This window comes from Marmota marmota, unplaced genomic scaffold, assembly GCF_001458135.2.
Source record: "Marmota marmota marmota unplaced genomic scaffold, marMar, whole genome shotgun sequence".
Lineage (NCBI taxonomy): Eukaryota > Metazoa > Chordata > Mammalia > Rodentia > Sciuridae > Marmota > Marmota marmota.
Genome location: NW_026000082.1, coordinates 12,797,380 through 12,816,885, shown reverse-complemented (window position 1 = coordinate 12,816,885; position 19,506 = coordinate 12,797,380). Strand labels below are relative to the sequence as shown.

The window sequence follows — 19,506 nt, the reverse complement described above, 5'->3', positions numbered from 1 at the left end:
ACATCAGATCTCTGCCATGTTGGTGTCCTATGCGAATGGCAGCATTTCGTTCCTCTTGCCGGGCAACCAAAGCAACGGGTGAGTCCTGACCGGCCGTCAGCAGGACCCGTACGGAGAAGCAGTTTCCGCGGGCTCCTAGCCCCGGTCTAGGGAAGTTCCGCCATGATCAATTTTAGAAAATTTTCGTCACCCCCAAAGAAACTGCATACCCATTACCCATCATTCCCTAGTCCCTTCCTTCTTGCAGTCTCTAGAAACCACTCCTCTACCTTCTGTTTCTGTGGATTTGTCTACCCTGGAAATTTCATATAAATAAGGCAATATGTGGTCTTTCATTATTGTCTTCTTTCGTTTAATATGATGTTTTTCAAGGTTCATCCATGTGTGTCATGTATTAGTACTTTATTCCTTTTTAAGACCAAATAATATCCTATTTGTATGAGGAGTTCCATTTTTCTACATCCTTTCTCTATCTGTCCTACTCTGTGTGAAGTTGTTTCTTATTGTGATATTGATTTGCATTTCCTAAATAGCTAATGATGTTAAGTATCTTTTCATGTGCTTATTAACCATTTGTATATCATCTTTGGAGAAATGGCCCTTTTTAATTTGGGTTGTTTTTAAGTCTTTTTATTATTGAGTTGATAAAAGTTTTGTTTTTACTGGGGAACGAACTGGGGTTCTCTACCACTGAGCTACATTTTAGCTTTACTTTTGAGACAGGGTCTTGCTCAGTTGCCCAGTTTGGCCTGAACTTTGCAATCCTCTCACCTCAGCCTCCTGAGTAGCTGGGATTATGGGTGTGAACACTGTTCCTGGAGTGAGAGTTCTTAAACAATTCCTTTTTGAGGGTCTGGTATGTGCCAGGCCATACATGCTAGATGTTTCACATTCAGTCTTACTTTTTTCCCTCTGTTTTGGGGACCAAACCCAGGGACTGTATACAAGCTTGGTGAGTGTTCTACCACTAAGCTATACTCCCAGCTGCACATCTTTGTTTAATCCTCATAAAACTCCTTCATGGTCAGTATTATATACCTGTTTGTAGGTGAGATTGATGCGTTTAGTGCTGCAACAGGGGCCCTGAAAATGAAGACGAGTCTATCTAAAGAAAGCCTCAAGTGGTAGGAATCAAGGTTCTAACCATCATCTGTCTTAGGGCAGGGTATGTGTTTTGTAGACTATTGTGTTCCCAGTCTTTGACATTGTTTAAATGAAGCCTGTATAGGTCTTACAATGAAATTTTTCAGCAATCTAGATATTCACCAACTAGGATAGTCTGCTGGTTTCTCTTCAGGGTCCTTTCCAACATTTTACATACTAGATTTATTCCAGGAAATTTATAGGTAAACCAAATATAAATAAAACCAGTCAGAATTTAGTTTTGCTAAAAGAACTTTGTGTATAAAGAAACCACATGAGAAGCTGGGTTTAGTGGCCCTATATCTGTAATCCCAGCACTGAGGAGACTGAGATGGGAGGATCACTCGACCCTGAGAGCTTGGGGCCATCCTGGGTAACATAGTGAGACCCCCATATCAAAAACCAAACAAAACAATGGAAAGAAATAGTGAGAATAAACTTTTTTGAGTGTGTATATTCTCTTTCTGAATTTCAGTTAATAGCTTCAGTTTCCTTTGAACAGGGCACACATCAAATAAACTGTAAGGAGGGGTTTTCAGAAAATATTGATAGCATACCACATATTAACTTTTTCCTAATCTGGGTGAAAAGTTGGTTAATCATCAACTTGATGAGCTTTTCAAAACAAACAAGATAAAGAGATAGTCTGTGACCTTTGGGAACATGTCTGGACATTACCACATAACAAATACTGTACACTGCTACTAATATCTTATTTATCATATTCAGTTAAGATGTGGCAAGTTTGGAGAAATACATGGTGGTGGGTAAAGGTTGAAAATTCAACTATTGATTAAATGGAATTGGCTTTTGGAGAAAAACTAATGTTGTCACCTGGCTTTAGATCGCTCAGACTTTATGTGTTGGGAACTAGTGATGCTAAGTGTTTTGTTTGTTGCTGTTGGGTTGGTTTTTTTTTTTTTTGTTGTTGTTGTTTTTTTAAATGTGGCATCTGCTTTTGAGAAGTAGATCTTTAGTAGGGTCTCATAGAAAAAGGAGTTTCTTGGGCCAGGACTTGAAGGGAGAAGCAGAGTTTGCCAAGAAGGAGACATTCAGACCCAGAAGCAAAGCCACATGGCCCTGAAGCCTCCCTGCTCTACTGCTTCAGATCCATTCCTGGTTCCTATCAGTGTGATGCCCCTAGTAGGCTCACTTTTCAACTTGTTAGATTTTCCATAGCCACCCTTTCATTCCCACTCTGCTGATTGCTTTATCTTATTCTTTGTTGAGAATGTAGCAATTTTTAAACCCAAACACCCTCATCATTGATCACTAGACTGATAGACCTGTCTGGAATTGCACCTCTCTGATCCTGTTTCTTCCCTTCAGCCTCCTTGGCTTAGATCCCGTCCCCTGTCACCTTCTTAAGATTTCTCTCCTTCCACCTCCTTTCCTCTGGTTTATTATTATCATCAGGTATAGCTCTTCTGATAAGTCAATCTTGAAACCAAACCAAACATTCCTTGAAAATTCTAACATATGCTACATCATAAATAAACCTTTTAGACATTAAGTGATAAACTCTAGTCACATGAAGACAAATGCTGTGTGATTTCACTTATATGAGGTACTTACGGGTGGTCACAGTCATAGAGATAGAAAGCTGAATGGTGTTTGCCCGGAATAGCAGGGAGTGGGAAATTAAGGAGTTATTACTTAATGGATACAGAGTTTCAGTTTTACAAGATGAAAACAGTTATAGAGATGGATATTGGTGACAGTTGCACAACATTATGAACATATTTAATACCACTGAACTGTGTGGCACACGCCTGTAGTTCCAGCTACTCAGGAAGCTAAGGCAGGAGGATCACAATTTTAAGGCTAGCCTGGGAAAGTTAGTAAGAACCTTATGGTTCTCAAAATAAAATTTTGAAAAGGGCTGGGAATGTTGCTTTATTCTTAGCATGCACAAGGTTCTGAATTCCATCCCCAGTATTGGGAGAAAAGAAGAAGAAGAAGAAGAAGAAGAAGAAGAAGAAGAAGAAGAAGAAGAAGAAGAAGAAGAAGGTGGTAAATCTTGTGTTATATATATTTTAACACAGTGAAAAAAAATAGAGAAGTTTTTTAGAAGTACATCCAGGAAAAAATATACATTTCTTGAAGAGATTAAAGAGATTAGTCAAAAGATCCTATTTTTTTCCCACCTCAAAATAAGAAGATAACCTTCCTTGATACCGTGTTCCCCTCTAAAGACTATTCCATTTCACTGTTCCCCTAAAAGGAATATCTCAAAAGAGCACACTGTCCTGTTTCCTTTCATTTCCCCTCAGTCCACTGTAATTGACCACTACCCTCTGCCACTTGAAGCAGCCTTTGTCAAGGTCATGTGTTACCTTGTTACCAAATCCAGTGGGTACTTAACCTTTGGCAGTGTTTGGCATAGTTTACTCCTCCCCCTGAACTCCCTCTCCTCTGGGCTCCTGTGGTACCATACTTCCCTGGATTTCTGCTTGAGTCTTCACTGGCTGCTGCCTCCTCCCCTTCTGTCCCAGACTCTAAATAGTGGGGTTCTGAAGGGCATTGTCCTGGGCTCTCTTTCTCTATAATTCCCTTATGTTCTATTCCCAGGGATTTAAAGGGTTATGCTGATTGTTTTTTGTCAGGTTTTTTTGCCGCTGTGACTAAAAGGCCCTGACCAGCATAACTGTAGAGAAGGAAAAGTTTATTTAAGGGCTCATGGTTTCAGAGGTCTCAGTCAATAGAAGGTTGGCTCCATCATGGTGGAAGAAATGTGGCAGAGGGAAGCTGCTCATGTGGTGATCTGAAAGCAGAAAGAGAGGTCTCTACTTGCCAGATACAAATATATACCCCAAAGCCATGCCCCTAATTCCCATCTCCTCCAGCCACATCCTACTATTTCAATTACCTCTCAGTTAATCCCTAGCAGGGGATTAATTCACTGATTGGGTTAAGACTCTCACAATCCAATCATTTCTCCTCTATATCTTGCACTGTGTCACATGTGAGCTTTTTTGGGGGACACCACATCTAAACCATAACACTGATGATTGCTTCATTTTTGTCTCCAGCTAGATCTCTCATCTGAGCCCCAGACTCTCATCCAACTGCCTTCTGATCTCCCATACTGACTGTACCTGTAACCGAAAGTTGAGCTCTTCTATTCTCTATATTCTTTCATATCTCAGGAAATGGCCCTGTTGTCCCCAGTTATGCTCAAACTCCTGAATCTTCCTTGCCCTTTCTTTGTCCCTTTCCATCTCCCTCATCCCCAGCAACACAAGCTATGGATTCTACTTTGACTATATTTCTCTCTCTCCATTTCTACTCACCACCTATCAAGACTACTCCAGAACTCATAAATTAAGTCTCCTTACCTCGGTTTTTGTCCCTTCTCCCCAAATCATTCTGTTCATTGTTGTAAGAATAGTCACAAACTATTTCTTTTCCTTGTTACCATTTCTGTGGTTTTCCAGATTCCTTGCTTTGGCTTGTCTACATAATCCGGTCTCTGCCTAATTCTCCAATTTCATTTCATGTCATTTTCCCTTATTCATTGGGTTCTAGTGAGGTTGGTCTTATTTTACTTTCTGTTAACATACCAAGCTCTTTTCTCCCTCAGGATCTTGGCAGTTTCTTCTTTGAATAGCTAATTCCCTTTCTTCCTCTAATAGAATAGTAGCTTGAAATCACCTGTTCAGAGAGTCATTTCTTGACTGTCCCACATAAAGTAAGTTTCTCTTTTTCTTTGTATCCAGATACGTGCTACAATTCCCAATCTTTTGGGGGAATATGTGGCTTTTTTTTTTTTTTTTCTCCAGCAGAAGAATATAAACTCAGTGAGGACAGGGCTTGGGTGTGACAGCTTCACCCTAAAATCTCCAGTGCACCTGGCAGTGTAGCAGAAGGTCACTAAATGTTTATGAAGTGATAGAGCAAGGGAAAGGAAAAATGAACTGGGAGCCTGTATAGGGAGGAGGTGAAAAGGGGAAAGAGAGAAAGAAAGAAAGAAGGGCTGTTGATGAGTAGCTGCTCTGCTCCTCTCCTTCAGACATTTCCTTCCTGCATTCCAGTCTGCTGCGGTGGTATGTGAGAGGAATTACCTGGCAGCCTAAGCTGCCCTCTTCTTTCTCAGACTGCTGGGATTTGTGTCCATACCTAACCTTGAGGCTCTGAATCAATAGTAGTTATGGCTCTTGTTGTTCACCATGGGCCACGAACTCTGAGAGGTGATCCCCTTTAATTCTGCAGTCTTTAGCACATTCCACCTCTTCTCTCCCTCCCACTGTGCACTGCAGTGAAGTAGCTTGCTCTAAATCATGTCACTTGTGAGTGGAGGAGGCCCTTGGGTTCAGCCTGTGGCTCTGTAAAGGCTGTGTTCCTTGTGCCACATCAAGCCATATTTCTGTAGTTGTTTCCTAAGTATCAAACAATCCAGTAGACAGATGGTTGTTAAACCCTTGTATTGGAGATTAAAAAAAAAAACAAAACAATCTCAAATCCAACCTGCTTCCTTCCCACTCTCTTATTTCCCTGTTATAATTATTATCTTTCACTTGGACTGTTGCAAAAGCTACTCGGTTGATCTCCCTGCACTCCCACATACTCCCTTACAGTCCATTTTTCAGCTGGCATGTACTCCCTCTATATCCCCTTAACCAGCTTTATTTTCTTCATAGTAACTATATTTTTTTATTTATTTGCTTGCCAATTGTCTCTCTCCACTGCTAATATAAGTTTCTTGGGGGAGCTTCTTTGGTCTACAGTATTTTCAAGCATAATGTCTAGCACCTAATGAGTACTCAATATTTGGTGAAAAATTGGGAAAAAGGATTGTTTTATGTGCTTTTTGAAAATTTTAGATAAGAGTTGCAATATCTCTAGGAGTTTTTGACAATTACTATTGTATAAATGTTGAAAACCCTAGTACCCATGAATTGAAATTGATCCTTTCCCCCAATTCTCATAGGACACATCAGATTGAGGCTGCTCCCACCAGTGCTGCAAGTGATGGATTTAAGGCAGATCTTGTCTTTAAGGAGATCGAGAAGAAGCTTGAAGAGGTGAGATCTGTGTAAAACATTGCCAGGGACTCTGAGGCTGGGAAGTGCACACAGGTTTCATGTTGTGGCACAAGTTGAGAATTTATGTCATGTTGTCAAGTATTCAGTATGTTTTAGATTTCTGAGAGTTTAATTAAGGCTTCCTTGTAATTCTAGTAAGAATGTTATTTCAGAAATGTACAGATCTCCAGATGGAGTTAAAGAACTAGAATAAATAAGGTTTAAAATTGTCACTCAGTCCCTTGTAAGAGAGAGATTTAGTTCTGGACAAAGTTCATGTGTATAGGGGTTCTCATATATTTTGGTGTAATTTCCTTCTGAATTAAAAAGATTTTATGTAGAATAATTCCAAAGAATAATATTTTAAATAATATTTAAGTGAGCCTTTAAATGTACATGATGTCAAAATTCTTTTTTAAAAGGAATCATTTGTATTTGATTTCTCTATTTTTCTGTACTGGGAGTTGAACATAGGGCCTTGCACATGCTGGGCAAGCACTCTACCACTAAGCTACATCTCTGGCCCTTTTTATTTTGAGACATGATCTTGTAGGTTAACCAGGCAGACCTTGAACTTGTGATCCTCCTGCCTCATACTCCCAAGTAATTGGCATTATAGGCATGTGCCACCACACACAGATGTCTTTTCAAAGTAATTTTTAACTAATTGTTTTCTTATAAGAAATGATACTAATTTTTCAAAAATTTACATTGTACAGAAATACACACAAAATAATTATTTTTAATATTTATTTTTTAGTTTTAGGTGGATGCAATATCTTTATTTTATTTTTATGTGGTGCTGAGAATAGAATCCAGTACCTCACGCATGCTAGGCAAGTGCGCTACCACTTGAGCCATATCCCCAGTCCCCAAAATAAAAATTTAAACCTCCCCAAATTCTACTACTCACAGTTCACTGAAGTGTCAACAATGGTGAATATTCATTCAGACATCTCTCTCTACATAAACTTAAAATTTTATATAATGAGGATCATATAATATATGTTGGGTTTTTAAATTATACCATATATGCAGATATTTTTGTACAATAATTCTTGATAATAATCATACAGAAGCAACCTAACAGGAAGATTATTCTCCTTTGATAGAATTAGATATTTATTTCATTGTTTCAAACTTAGAAATATCTGGGATTTCATTATTGATTTCTTGAGACCATGCAAGGTACAGTTACAGCCACTATCACAATTCAAATTACACATCTGATGTGGAACTCAAAGTGGACTGAAGTAAATAAGAGGATTCAAAACTTTTAAGCTGTGTATTTCAGTCCAGTTAGAGCCACAGAGAAGCAAACACTGTGTGTGTTTCGTAATCTTTACTGCCGGGCACAGCATCTAAGGTGATTACACTGTGGGTGGGAGGCAGCTGTGTCTTGTGGAAGGGCCTAATATTTCCAGGATCTTCATAATGATCAGCAGCCTTCCTGAGATGGAGCAGGGCCAGGCTGATAGCTCCAAGAGAGTGCCACTGATCCAGAAGCTGTAGGAGGTTCACATGGTCATCTTGTGAGGTTGTATCTGCATGGAGTTACCTGTTGTTTTATAGTCTGCTGTTTTCTCTTGCTGTTTCTTGGCCATCAATATAAATCTTTACCATCCTTTTCAGTACATAGTATGTGCTTGCACATATGTATCATAATTTATTTAACAAGCTTCCTATGATTAATATCAGATTGTTTAAATTTTGAAAGTAAAACACTACTATAATGAATTTCCTTTTGCACTTGTCTTTAGGTACTTATTGCAGGATCAACTTAGTTTAATAATTAAAGGACAGAATTGTTGGATAGTTAGATAAATACATTTCTCATTTTAATAGTTTGTGAAAGTCCCCACCAGAAGGAGGGTACTGGTTGGTGGACTTCCTAACAGTTCAGGAGAGTAACTTCTTTCTTCATACCTTCTCTGATACTGTGTTGGTTGCTTAAAAAATAAATAAATAAATAAATAAAAATCTTTGACAACCTAGTAGGGAAAAAAATCTCATAATTGTGAATTGTGTTTTGAATTTCTTTAACTGTCCACTGTAAAATGAAGATGGACTCTAATGAGGGTTCAGCTTGATTTTTCTTCTTTTTCTTTTTTTTAACTGCAGTCTGCTTGAAAAATCAAATAAAAGGATTAGAGATCATCTAGTATGAGGTCTGAGGTATGACCATAGATCAATCATTGAATACTCCATTATTGAGATTAACAAAGCAGTGCTGTTTTTATTTTGCGGTATGCTTTTAGCTTTGCAAATGTATGCCTCTTGCTCCCATTTTAATTCCTTTCTCTTCCATGAACTCACCCCCACAGACCTTGTCCCCTTGTTTCTTTTCTCCTTCCCACGATTGTCAGTTTCCTCAGTATTTGCAGCACTAAAATGTGAAAGTCTTGGAATCTTTTGTCAATTCATGCATTTTCTGCATTAGCACAGGCTGCTTGGTAAGAGATTTTATTTCCACTTTTGTCTTTGTTAGCAATACTCCATTGCCCTTCTTTGAATTTGTCTTAATTTTTTGTCCCTATTGAGTTTACAACAGGACCCTACTCCATGACCTTTTGCCTACTCAGAAAGAAGTACTTTTCTTCCCATAAGGAGGCAGTTAGAACTTTCTTAGTACTAATGATCTCCAGTTTCACAACTGTGTTTTCTTTTTCCCCTTAACTCTCTGTCCTTCTGCTTCATTTCCTTGAATACTCTCATTCCCACTTCAAATGAAAATGCTTTATTGACCAAGGGATGTGATTTTCTAAGAGTCATTTGGTTCTCAGAAGTAATACCAAGTACAAATTAATCTACAACTGTCTTAAGGAGATAAGAGGGTAAGTAATAGTAAGATTGCAGGAATTTCTCTTCAAGCATGCAGGTGAAATTTCTAAGTGCTTGCTGATGTTTTCCTGCTCTAACTTGTCAACATCTGCTCATAGATGTATTCCTGAGCCATTGTGCAAGCGGGTGGTATGGATGTACCTACAATAGTCCTTCAGGGGCCACTGGCCCCAGAGGAAGTCTGGCTCTTGGGTGTCTTAGCACATCACACCAACATTATTAACTCCCTCTCCTAGGTCATCTCCAGAGTGAGAGAAGACTCCAGGGAATGTGGGGAAGACTGAACTTTCTTCTAATTCATGTTATGGTAGCAGATACTATTCTGCTGTCATAGGCTCATGTTTGGACAATTGATATAACCTACAGTTGTGGTACAGTGTGGTCAGATGGAAAGAGGAGCGAATGTGGGATTGTGATTGAATTCAGATTTTACTACTTATTAACCATGTGTTCCTGCCCCTCAGGGAACATTGTTTAGTGGAAAGAGAGACGTGGAAATTTTTTTCCAGAAAAAAATAACTATTTGGGTGCATGTGCAGAAGTCCATCAGAATTCTTCAGAGGAAGCCTTCCCAGAAGAATTAGCATGTGAGCTGAGACTTGAATGATGAGGTCAGGGTAGGAAAGAAGAATAGGAGTTGAGCAACAAGGGACAAAGGGCATGAATGAGGTGAGGGCATGGAAGCATAAGAGACCTTGGCACTATATTCAAAATTATCAGTATTGTTAGAGCATAAAATCTGTGAGGGAGAGAAAGTGGCTGGTGATCAGACAGACGAATATGCCTCAACTCATGAAGATTCCTAAATGATAAAGATAGACTTCACCCTGTTGCCTAGGGGAGACCATGTATGAAATTCAAGCCTTAAAGTGTTGGAAGGTTATGTTAAGAGTTAGAGTTAGGTTATGTTAAATGGATTGCTTGGCAGCAATATAGAAGATAGTCTGAAGGGTGCTTGACCTTTATTTATTTACTTTTAAAATATTTTTTATTTGTAGATGGACACGATGTCTTTATTTATTTATTTTTATGTGGTGCTGAGGATCAAACCCAGTGCCTCACATGTGCGAGGCAAGCACTCTACCACTGAGCTATAGTCCCAGCCCGGTTCTTGACCTTTATGAGCCTTGGTTGCCTTTTCTACATAATTAGAAAAGTTAATGTTAATACCTACCCAGCTACTTATAGGGCTTTATGAAGGTTAAAGAAATAGTATTTGTACAAATACTTGAAAACTTTGAAGCCCCCCTCCCAGTTATTAAAATTTATTTAAAACAGTTTGAGTAAACTGTATTAAGGGAAAACAAAATAAGATAATTTCTTTTTTACTTAAAAACTTGACAGTGGTTTGGTTTTTGGGTTTGACTAGAAAATATTAGTGGTTAATTTTAAAATATTCACGTAAAAGATGCCTCCATGGCTTTTGAGATAAGTAGGCCTAGACTGTATGTTTTTAGGACAGCTGCTTTGGACCCATGATTGATTTCAAATAGGCTTAGGGTGATTTACCTATATAAGAAAAATATTGACACACCCAGTAGGATGACTAAAAAAAGATAACAATGTTGTGAATGTGGAGAAATTGGAACTCCTCATTCATTGCTGGTGGGATTATGAAATAGTATACCTATTTTAGAAAAACAGTTCGGTAGTTCCTAAACAAGTTAGATATTACCTTATTACTCAGCAATTCCACTATATACCTAAGAGAAACTAGAACTTATGTACACACAAAATATTTTGCATAAGTGTTCATTACAGGATTATTCATTTTTAAAAAGTGGAAACAACCATCAATGGATGAATAAACAAAATAAGCTGCATCTATATAGTGGAATATTACCTGGCCATAGAAAGGAGCAAAATACTGATTGATATACACTTCAACATGCACAAACCTTAAAAACATTATGCTAAGTGAAAGAAGCCAGTCACAAAAGACCACACATTGGATAGGTATGGTAGCACTCAGCTGTAATCCCAACTATTCAGTAGGCTGAGGCGGGAGGAACATAAGTTCGAGGCCAAACTCAACAACTTAGTGAGACCCTGTCTTAAAATTAAAAAAAAAAAAAAGGACTGGGGGGCTGGGGTTGTAACTCAGTTGGTAGAGCTTTTGCCTTGCATAAAAAATATTAAAATAAAAAAGGACTGGGGATGTAGCTCAGTGGTAAAGCACCTCTCCAGTACCAAAAAACCCCCCAAACAAACAGACAAACCCATATTGTATGATTCTTTGTATATGGAATATCCAGAATAAGCAAATCTATAAAGACAGAAAGTAGGTTTGTCATTTCCAGGGGCTGGTGGGGAGGAACAGGGAGTGACTATGAAAGGGTTCAGATTTCTTTTGGGATTAATGAGAATGTTCTAAAATTAGTCATATTAGTTGTACTTCTTTTTTTTTTTTTAATTAGCTACACATGACAGTACAATGATCTTGACAGTTCATACATTTGAATCAAATGGGGTATAATTTCTCATTTTTATGATTGTACGGGTTGCAGAATCACATTGGTCATACAGTCACCTATATACATACAGCAATAATAATGTCTATTTTATTTTGCTGCCCTTCCTATCCCCCCTTCCCTTCCCCTCCCCTCCCATCACTTCTCTCTATCCAATCTAATGTGACACACTTCTTTTTTTTCTCCTCACAACATCATACATGTATTCTGTATAACGATGAAGGTCTCCTTCCATCTTCCTTAGTTGTACTTCTTTGAATATGATAAAAAATGATAAATCTTATGGGGTGTAAATTATGTATCAATTGCTGTTGTAAAACAAACCACAACAAAAAGAAAGAACAAATTTAGGACATAGCACTGCATACATAGAAACGAAGGTTGTATCTCATATGATCTAATGTATGTTCCTCAGGGGAAATAATTATTTGAGTATTTCAGGTGCATCATGTTCCTGAGCATAGTAAACTCTTAAATCTTTGTTAAAAGAATGACTATTATGATACAAAAGAAAGAATCTAGGGGATAAATTATTGCAGGTCTATAAGTCTTAAGTAAAAAAAGATAGGAAATAAAAGCTATTAGAGATAAGAGAACTTAAAAGGTAACCAGTTCCAAACTAAATGTAAATGTTTATTGGATTTCCTATATATTTCTAGCAACCCAGCCATAAAATATATTACTAATAAGAGCACTATAAATACCTAAGAATAAACAAGAAATGTTCAAAAGCCTATGTGGGAGCTGGGAATGTAGCTCAGTTGTAGAACACTTGCTTAGCGTGTGCTAGGACCTGAGTTCGAGCCCCAGCACTGGTGGGTGGGGACGGGGGGGGGGGTATGGAACCTACAAGGGGAAGATGTTTCTCCAAGGGACATTAAAGATATACCATGAAGGGGCTGGGGTTGTAGCTCAGTGGTAGAGCGCATGCCTCACACGCTTGAGGCCCTGGGTTCGATCCTCAGCACCACATTATAAATAAATAAATAAATAAATAAATAAATAAATAAATAAATAAATAAATAAACACAAACAAAAATAAAGATATTGTATCCATCTACAACTTAAAAAAAAAGATATACCATAAAGATACACCAAGTTCACGGGTAGAGACGCTTAATATTCTAAAGATTACTTCTGTCCCAAACAGATCCATATGTTCTATGTAATGGCATCTAAATTCAACTGCATTTGTGAGGAAGAATTAACTAAATGATTATAAGTACATATGGAGGAAAAAATGTTCCCCCAAATCTAAGAACAGCCAAGAATATTTGGAAGATGATTTTCTATGCCTAAGAGTAAAATGCATTTTATATCTACAATATTAGCATAGGATTAGCAAACATCATAGAATAAAATAACAACAGAAAATGCTAACATCCATTGAGCAATTGTTCTGTGCTTTGTGGGTATTTATATAATTTAATTCTCATACAATTCTGTGTAGGTAGTTATTGTTTTATTTCCATTTAACAGATAAAAAAACCCTGAGATATAGAGAGGTTTGGTTTAATAACTTGTCCAGGGAGATAGAAATATATGAAAAAGGAGGAACTTATGGTGATTGCCAGAATCAGAGTTAGCAGAGTTTAATTCTAGGAATTTACCCATATATAAAAGTGAGTTATATAAAATTGTTGAAATATAAGAACATTATTCATAGCATTATAATAAGAGCCAGAGTTAGAATTAGCAAATTCTAATAAGAAAAAAGGTACTGGTTAAATGAAGTGCCCTTTTACAGTTTTGTATGTGGTCATTTAAAATTGTGTGGAAGCTCACCTGGTGGTATATACCTGTAGTCCCAGCAGCTCAAAAGGCTGAGGTGGGAGGATTACTTGAGTCTAGGAGTTCAGGGCCAGCTTATGCAACATAGCGGGACCCCTTTCAAAAAATTAAATAAATTAAAATTGTATGACAGGATATTAAGTGATACACATAATGAGAGTAATTAAACAAAAGATTACAAGACAGCATGATCCCATTTTTAAAATGCATATGCAGAGAAAAGAGATGGAATTTATTCCAACTATGATTTTCTTTGATAAAATTCTGAATGATTTGTATTTTCTTCTTTTTGCTTATCAATATTTTCTAATTCTAACACAATGAAATGTGTTTCTTCTCTAAGGAAAAATATTTTCAATAAGATTATTGTGCTGCTTTTGTTTTTTAAAAGCTAGAGTACGAGGTTGTGGTCATCCTTTCATTGCACATCCTGCCAGCTGCTCCTGCAGTCCCTGTGCTTCCCTTATCCCCATGTGTTGTCATGTGGTCATGAAGGATTGCCAGCATTCACTTTTCTGTCTCCTGCTTTTATATCCTTGGTGCCTGGAACAATGTCTGACTTAATAAATGATTCAGGATGGAAAGTTGAAACAGAGTGGGAATGAAGGGGAGAAGAAGGGAAGGAGAAAGGACACCCATCTGAAGAGGTGTGGGTCTGAGGATATGTTTTTATATTTAGGCCAGCTTTGTTCCCCAAGATCCAAAAATAAGTGGTGAATGTAAGCATTATATTACTTAAATAATTCTTTAGACTAATACAAAAATTAAATTACTCCCCCCCAAAAGTCTTTGGTCTCACTTTAAGTCTGGTTGTAGGAAACCAAAATTAGACATAAAAAACATTAATCTGCAGAAAGGCAGTGAGGATGCCTGCATTTTAAGAGACCAGAATGAATTGTGCCCAAATGATTGAGAAAAATGAAGGCTGTTTCAGCAGAAAATGCTGGCACATTTTCTTTCTTTCTTTCCCTTCCTGCAGTTGTGCCTGAGAGCCCTTTTTAACAGAGGACTTGGCAGATTTGGGAATTGTTGCTTGGTTGCCTTTTTGACTTCTGGGTGGAAGATCCTAAAGAAGCTTGGGGACTGCCCAGTGGCCCAGCTGCTCACATCTTGTACCTGTTTAAACATTTATTTGCTTGGGGAGAAAGCCAGAGAAAGGGACCTAATATAACTCTGAGTGTTATTTTTATTTCCAGGATGGGGAACAGTTTGTGAAGAAAATTGGTGGTATTTTTGCCTTCAAGGTGAAGGATGGTCCTGGGGGTAAAGAAGCCACCTGGGTGGTGGATGTGAAGAATGGCAAAGGATCGGTGCTTCCCAACTCAGGTCAGTGCAGCAGTAACTTGGTTTATGGAACATTGACTGGTTCACAAAGACTATCAGCTGGGAGAACTGGAGTCTACTTGGTTATTCCCCAAAAGTGGAGTTACAGGACCTTGTTAAAGAACCATTAAATCTTGGGTACAGGAGTAGATCAAAGCTGCCTCTTCCCAAGATTGGGAGACTGAACCACAGAGCTGCCAGTCGTAGGCTTTGGAATTAAATAATCTTAGGTTGGGGGGCTGGAGATGTGGCTCAAGCGGTAGTGCGCTCGCCTGGCATGCATGCGTCCCGGGTTCGATCCTCAGCACCACATACAAATAAAGATTTGTGTCCACCAAAAACTAACTAACTAACTAAATAAATATTAAAAAAATTTCTCTCTCTCTCTCTCTCCCCCCCCCTCCCTCTCTCTAAAAAAAAAAAATAATAATAATAATAATAATCTTAGGTTGGGGTCCTGGCCCTGCCTCTCTCAGATTCTGACCTTGTACCAGTTATTTACTTCTCTTAACCGTGATTTTCTTATTTGTAGATGGGCCTGATAAATGGTTCCTATTTCATAGTGTTAATGGAAGGGTTAGGAATATTCTTTTAATTAGCCTGTAAAGAACATGGTCCAGTGCATGGCTATATGTATGGCCCTGGAAGACTGGCTTTGCTACTATTTCCTCTTCTTCTCATCCAAATCTTTCTTGAATTCATTCCAGTCACCTTTTGTCCTGATAAGTGTCATAAATCTGTTTTTGCCAAAGTCATCAATAGCCACTATCTTGCTGAATTCAGTGGTTAATTTCCCACCCTCATGATATTATAATTCCAGCTTTTCCTCTTCCAGGCTGGTCCTTCCTGGCCTCTCTTGCTGATTTCTCCTTGTCTCTCAAGTTCATGAGTGTTACAAGGCTCAGCTCTATTTCATTCACTCCCTGGGGATCTCATCTAGTTTCATGCTTTTAAAACAATCTACAATGATGATTCCCAGATGTATGTGTTTATCAAGTACCCAGCCACTGAACTCCAAGGGGTTTATCCAGCTGCTTAAATGACAAGTTTTCTAGGACACCTGTCTTAGGGCGTTTTCTGTGACTATAACAGAATATCACAGACTGGGTAAATTATGAACAATAGAAATGTATTTGGCTGGGGCTGAGGCTGTGACTCAGTGGTAGAGCACTTGCCTAGCATGTGTGAGGCACTGCGCTCAATTCTCAGCACCACGTATAAGTAAAATGAATAAAATAAAGGTCTACACATCTAAAAAAATATTAAAAAAAAAAAAGAAATGTATTTGGCTTACAGTTCTGGAGACTGGAAGTCCAATAATGAGCAGATGTATCTGGTGAGAACTTTTCTTACTGCATTATAATATAGTGAAAGGACAAGTGAGTGTGCATGAGACAGAATGAGAGGAGGGAAGAAGAAGGGTGGGGCAGAACTTACCCTTTTTTCAGGAGCCCAGTCCTGCAACAATGGCATTACTCTATTCATGAGAGCAGAGCCCTCTTGGCCTATTCACCTCTTAAAGGCTTTACCTCTTAATGCTGTTAAATGGCCATGCAATTTTTAGAGGAAACATTCAAAGTATAGCAATACCTAGCAGATATGTCAAAGCTAACAAGTGTCAAACTGAACTCCTGATCCTTCTCCTGCAGTGTGTACTCCTCCCACTCTACTCATGTGTTCTACTATTTCCTTAGTCCAAAAGCCTTGAAGTCATCCTTGACCCCCACTTTCTCTCATACTACACAGTCTAACCCAGCAGCAAATCCTGTCCTGTACTCCTACCACCTGGTCTGAGCTGTCCTCTTATTTTTGCTGAGTCTGCTAGCTTCTGTCCATTTGCACAACTAGCCAGAGTGATCATTTAAAAACTCAAATCCAGTTTTTGCCCTCCTCTTCTCAAAACCATCTGATGACCTTCAACTCATTCCAGGTAAAAGCAGAAATCCTACAATGGCACCTCATGATCTGTCCCCAGTTTTTTTTTTTTTTTTCTTTTGGTCTTGGCACATTTTCCCTCACTTTGCATCAGTAACACTGGTCTATTTGCTATTTCATGAATGTGAGGTATTCTCGATGGGTAGGGGATTTTCTGCTCTCTGTTTCCTCCTGGCTCTCTGGGCAGTTCCTTCAGATCTTTGTCCCAGGGGCCCTTCCCTAACCACCCTTTTAAAAAAATCATACCCCATTGTCATTCCCAATTGTGTGTGTGTGTGTGTGTGTGTGTGTGTTTTTAATCATTTTGGATTTTTTTTTTTAGTTGTAGTTGGACACAATACCTTTATTTATTTATTTATTTATTTTTATGTGGTGCTGAGGATTGAACTCAGAGCCTTACACATTCTAGGCGAGTGCTCTACCACTGAGCCACCCCAGCCCCCTGTTGTGGTTTTCTACCTTATTTTTCTCCATAGTATTTGTTACTCTGTGATATACTATATAATAATTTTTTATTTATCTACTTATTGTTCATCTCCCCATGTGAGTTGTAATCTCTGAAGGCAGAGCTTTTTGCCTGTTAGATTCACTGCTGCCTTTCTAGCCCCAGAACAGTACCTGACACATGGTAGGCCTTCAAAAATCAAGATATTCAAACAACTGAATGAATGGCACTCAGCAAGCCTTCACTCAGTGGTAGCTGTATCACACTGTTAAATTTCTCTTGTCTGACAGGGTTTAGTGTAATTTAGATGTATGATAGATTGGGACCTGCTTTTTGAAGGGTTTAAAGGGTCATGATAGGAACTTTGAAAGTTGCTTGATACATAGTGAATCCTTTGTTTTTTAAGTAGAAAATAGTAAAAGTCAGAGCTGTATTTTAGAGGATGAAGCTAGTGCTTTGGACCTGATGAACTGGAAAGGGAGTGATCAGAGGCAGAGAGAGCAGTTAGGATGGATGTCACCACTGAGTGAGCAGCATAATATGGCAGTGAGCAGAGTAGTGTTGTTCAAGGTCAATGCTGGGATATTTGAGGTAAAATTGGTGGGTCCTGGAATCTGTGCAGAAGAAAGAGGTCTATCACAGATGATAGTGCTTCATTTTTGATACAGTACTGAGGAAGGTCCTGGAGGAGATGATGACATCAGGAGCACAGGCACAGTGAAAGGAGGGTTAGCCTAGCAGGGTGCGATGAATACTTCTTTCTCTGCAAGGGTGCTTAAATATTCAGGGGCACTTCAAGGGGAGAGCAGGTTGACAGAGCTCTTGGAATAGAGTGTAGAGCTTGGAAGCAGGAGAAAAAGTTAAGAGCATTTTATGTGCACTGTTGATAAGGAATCAGTGAGAGGATAAAGAAGGAAAAGCTAAACAGTGGTAAGGGCCTGCATCTGGTATGGGCAGTGTAACTTTTTGTGAAGATTCCTGACTTACACATAATCTTTTTTTGTTTTTCCCCCCAAAACAAGTAGGCAGAAAAAGATTTTATGTCTGCATTCTATGAGCTGCCCTCTAAGGTACAGGAAGAAAAGCTAAAGCTTAATCTGGATTCTAGCTTTTAGAAATAGAAAGAGCTTTGGGAAATATAATAATGCCATTTTTTAAAAATAACTAAAGTTAGTAGTTTGTAAGATTATATTCTGATATTTTCCAACAAATGTTAAGGTGATTTTGAAATTTCTCCTCTTTCTCCTGTTTCAATGTTTTTGGTTGGTCATTTGTCACGAAAGGTAATTTGCTTGTTGAATGGTTTCAGAAAAGCCTTGTTCCCTGCAGAGTGACTTTTCTCATGTGCTCAGGTGCTGAAGAGATCTTAGCCTGGGGCAGGGTAATTTCTGCTGAAACTGACACCTGTTGGCAGTCAGCAGTGGTGTTGAAAAATGGACTTAGCCAGTAAAAGCCACCACTGGAAATTACCAGCTCTTTTTACATCCACTAACAAATGACCATTTGTTAGAGATTAGCTATGTTAAAGCATCAGTAACTTGTCCTAGTTTGAACTGGCATCTTAAGGAGAATTGCTAATTCTTGTGATGTGTATATAGGGCTAGGAGGTTTACTTCTTTAACAAGAAGTAAAATTCATTTAAATGTATTTAATTTGCTTGTATTTTAAGAGCTTGGTAATGATTATATTAAAGACTTGTAGATTTTGTGCACTTTCCATAATCTTTTCTTGCTTCCTAGATACCTTTTAGTATCTTTTTCATGAGTTCCGCCTTTCCCATCTCTCCATTGAAATGATTCACATAGCATATCTCCAAGAAGCCAGCTTTGATTTATCTAACATTACATGATTTATCTAGTATTCCTTCATTCTTTATTCTTCCCTCCTAGCACTTGGGTTCTCAACCTTATCCCTTTAAGAGTAACATGACAGAGAAAGCTTCAGAGTCTTCTACCTCCAAGGTACATTAGAAGGAACATAGCCTTTGGAGATACCTAGACCTTGGTTTAGTTTGGGTCTTGGCTCTGTCCCTTACAAGGTACATATCTTCCCTGAGTCTAAGTGTCTCATTTAGAAAATGGGTGAAAATAACCTGTAAAGCTGTTTTGAGGATTAAATAAGGTAGGTAAAGCACCTAGTTTTATAAGTGCATGCTAAATCCATGCTTCCACCCCAATCCATGTATTAAATACTGATTAGTTTAAATGCATAGACTTGTCAGCTAATCCCCCCAAAAGGACTTGGAGAACTGGGAAAACATCTGGGATTCATTAGATGCTATTGAATTGGTGAAGGCCCAGTCAAAACTAATTTGAGGGATTATGTTAGTCAACTTTTTGTCACTATGACCAAAATATCTGGCAGGAACAACTTAGAGAAGAGGATATATTTTGGCTTATGGTTTCAGAGGATTCGATCCATGGCCAGCTGGGTCGATTTCTTTGGGCCTGAGATGAGGTGGCACATCATGGTGGAAGGCATGGCCAAGGAAAGCTGCTCACCTCATGGCAACAAGGAACAAGAGGAGGGCAAA

General features: G+C 38.5%; 1 protein-coding gene and 1 non-coding gene across 3 annotated transcripts in view; both read left to right on the top strand.

The window, feature by feature from the left end:
- Scp2 (sterol carrier protein 2) overlaps positions 1-19,506 on the top strand; it is a 113,454-nt gene that overhangs the window by 85,787 nt on the left and 8,161 nt on the right. For both annotated transcript variants that reach the window (XM_015484986.2, XM_015484985.2), the window contains 2 exons: positions 6,074-6,167; positions 14,467-14,596. In XM_015484986.2, coding sequence (XP_015340472.1) covers positions 6,074-6,167; positions 14,467-14,596 — 224 coding nt within the window. The remainder of the gene's footprint in view (positions 1-6,073; positions 6,168-14,466; positions 14,597-19,506) is intronic.
- Trnav-cac lies at positions 12,380-12,452 on the top strand. The gene has a single exon. It is a non-coding gene; the product is annotated as a tRNA-Val (tRNA).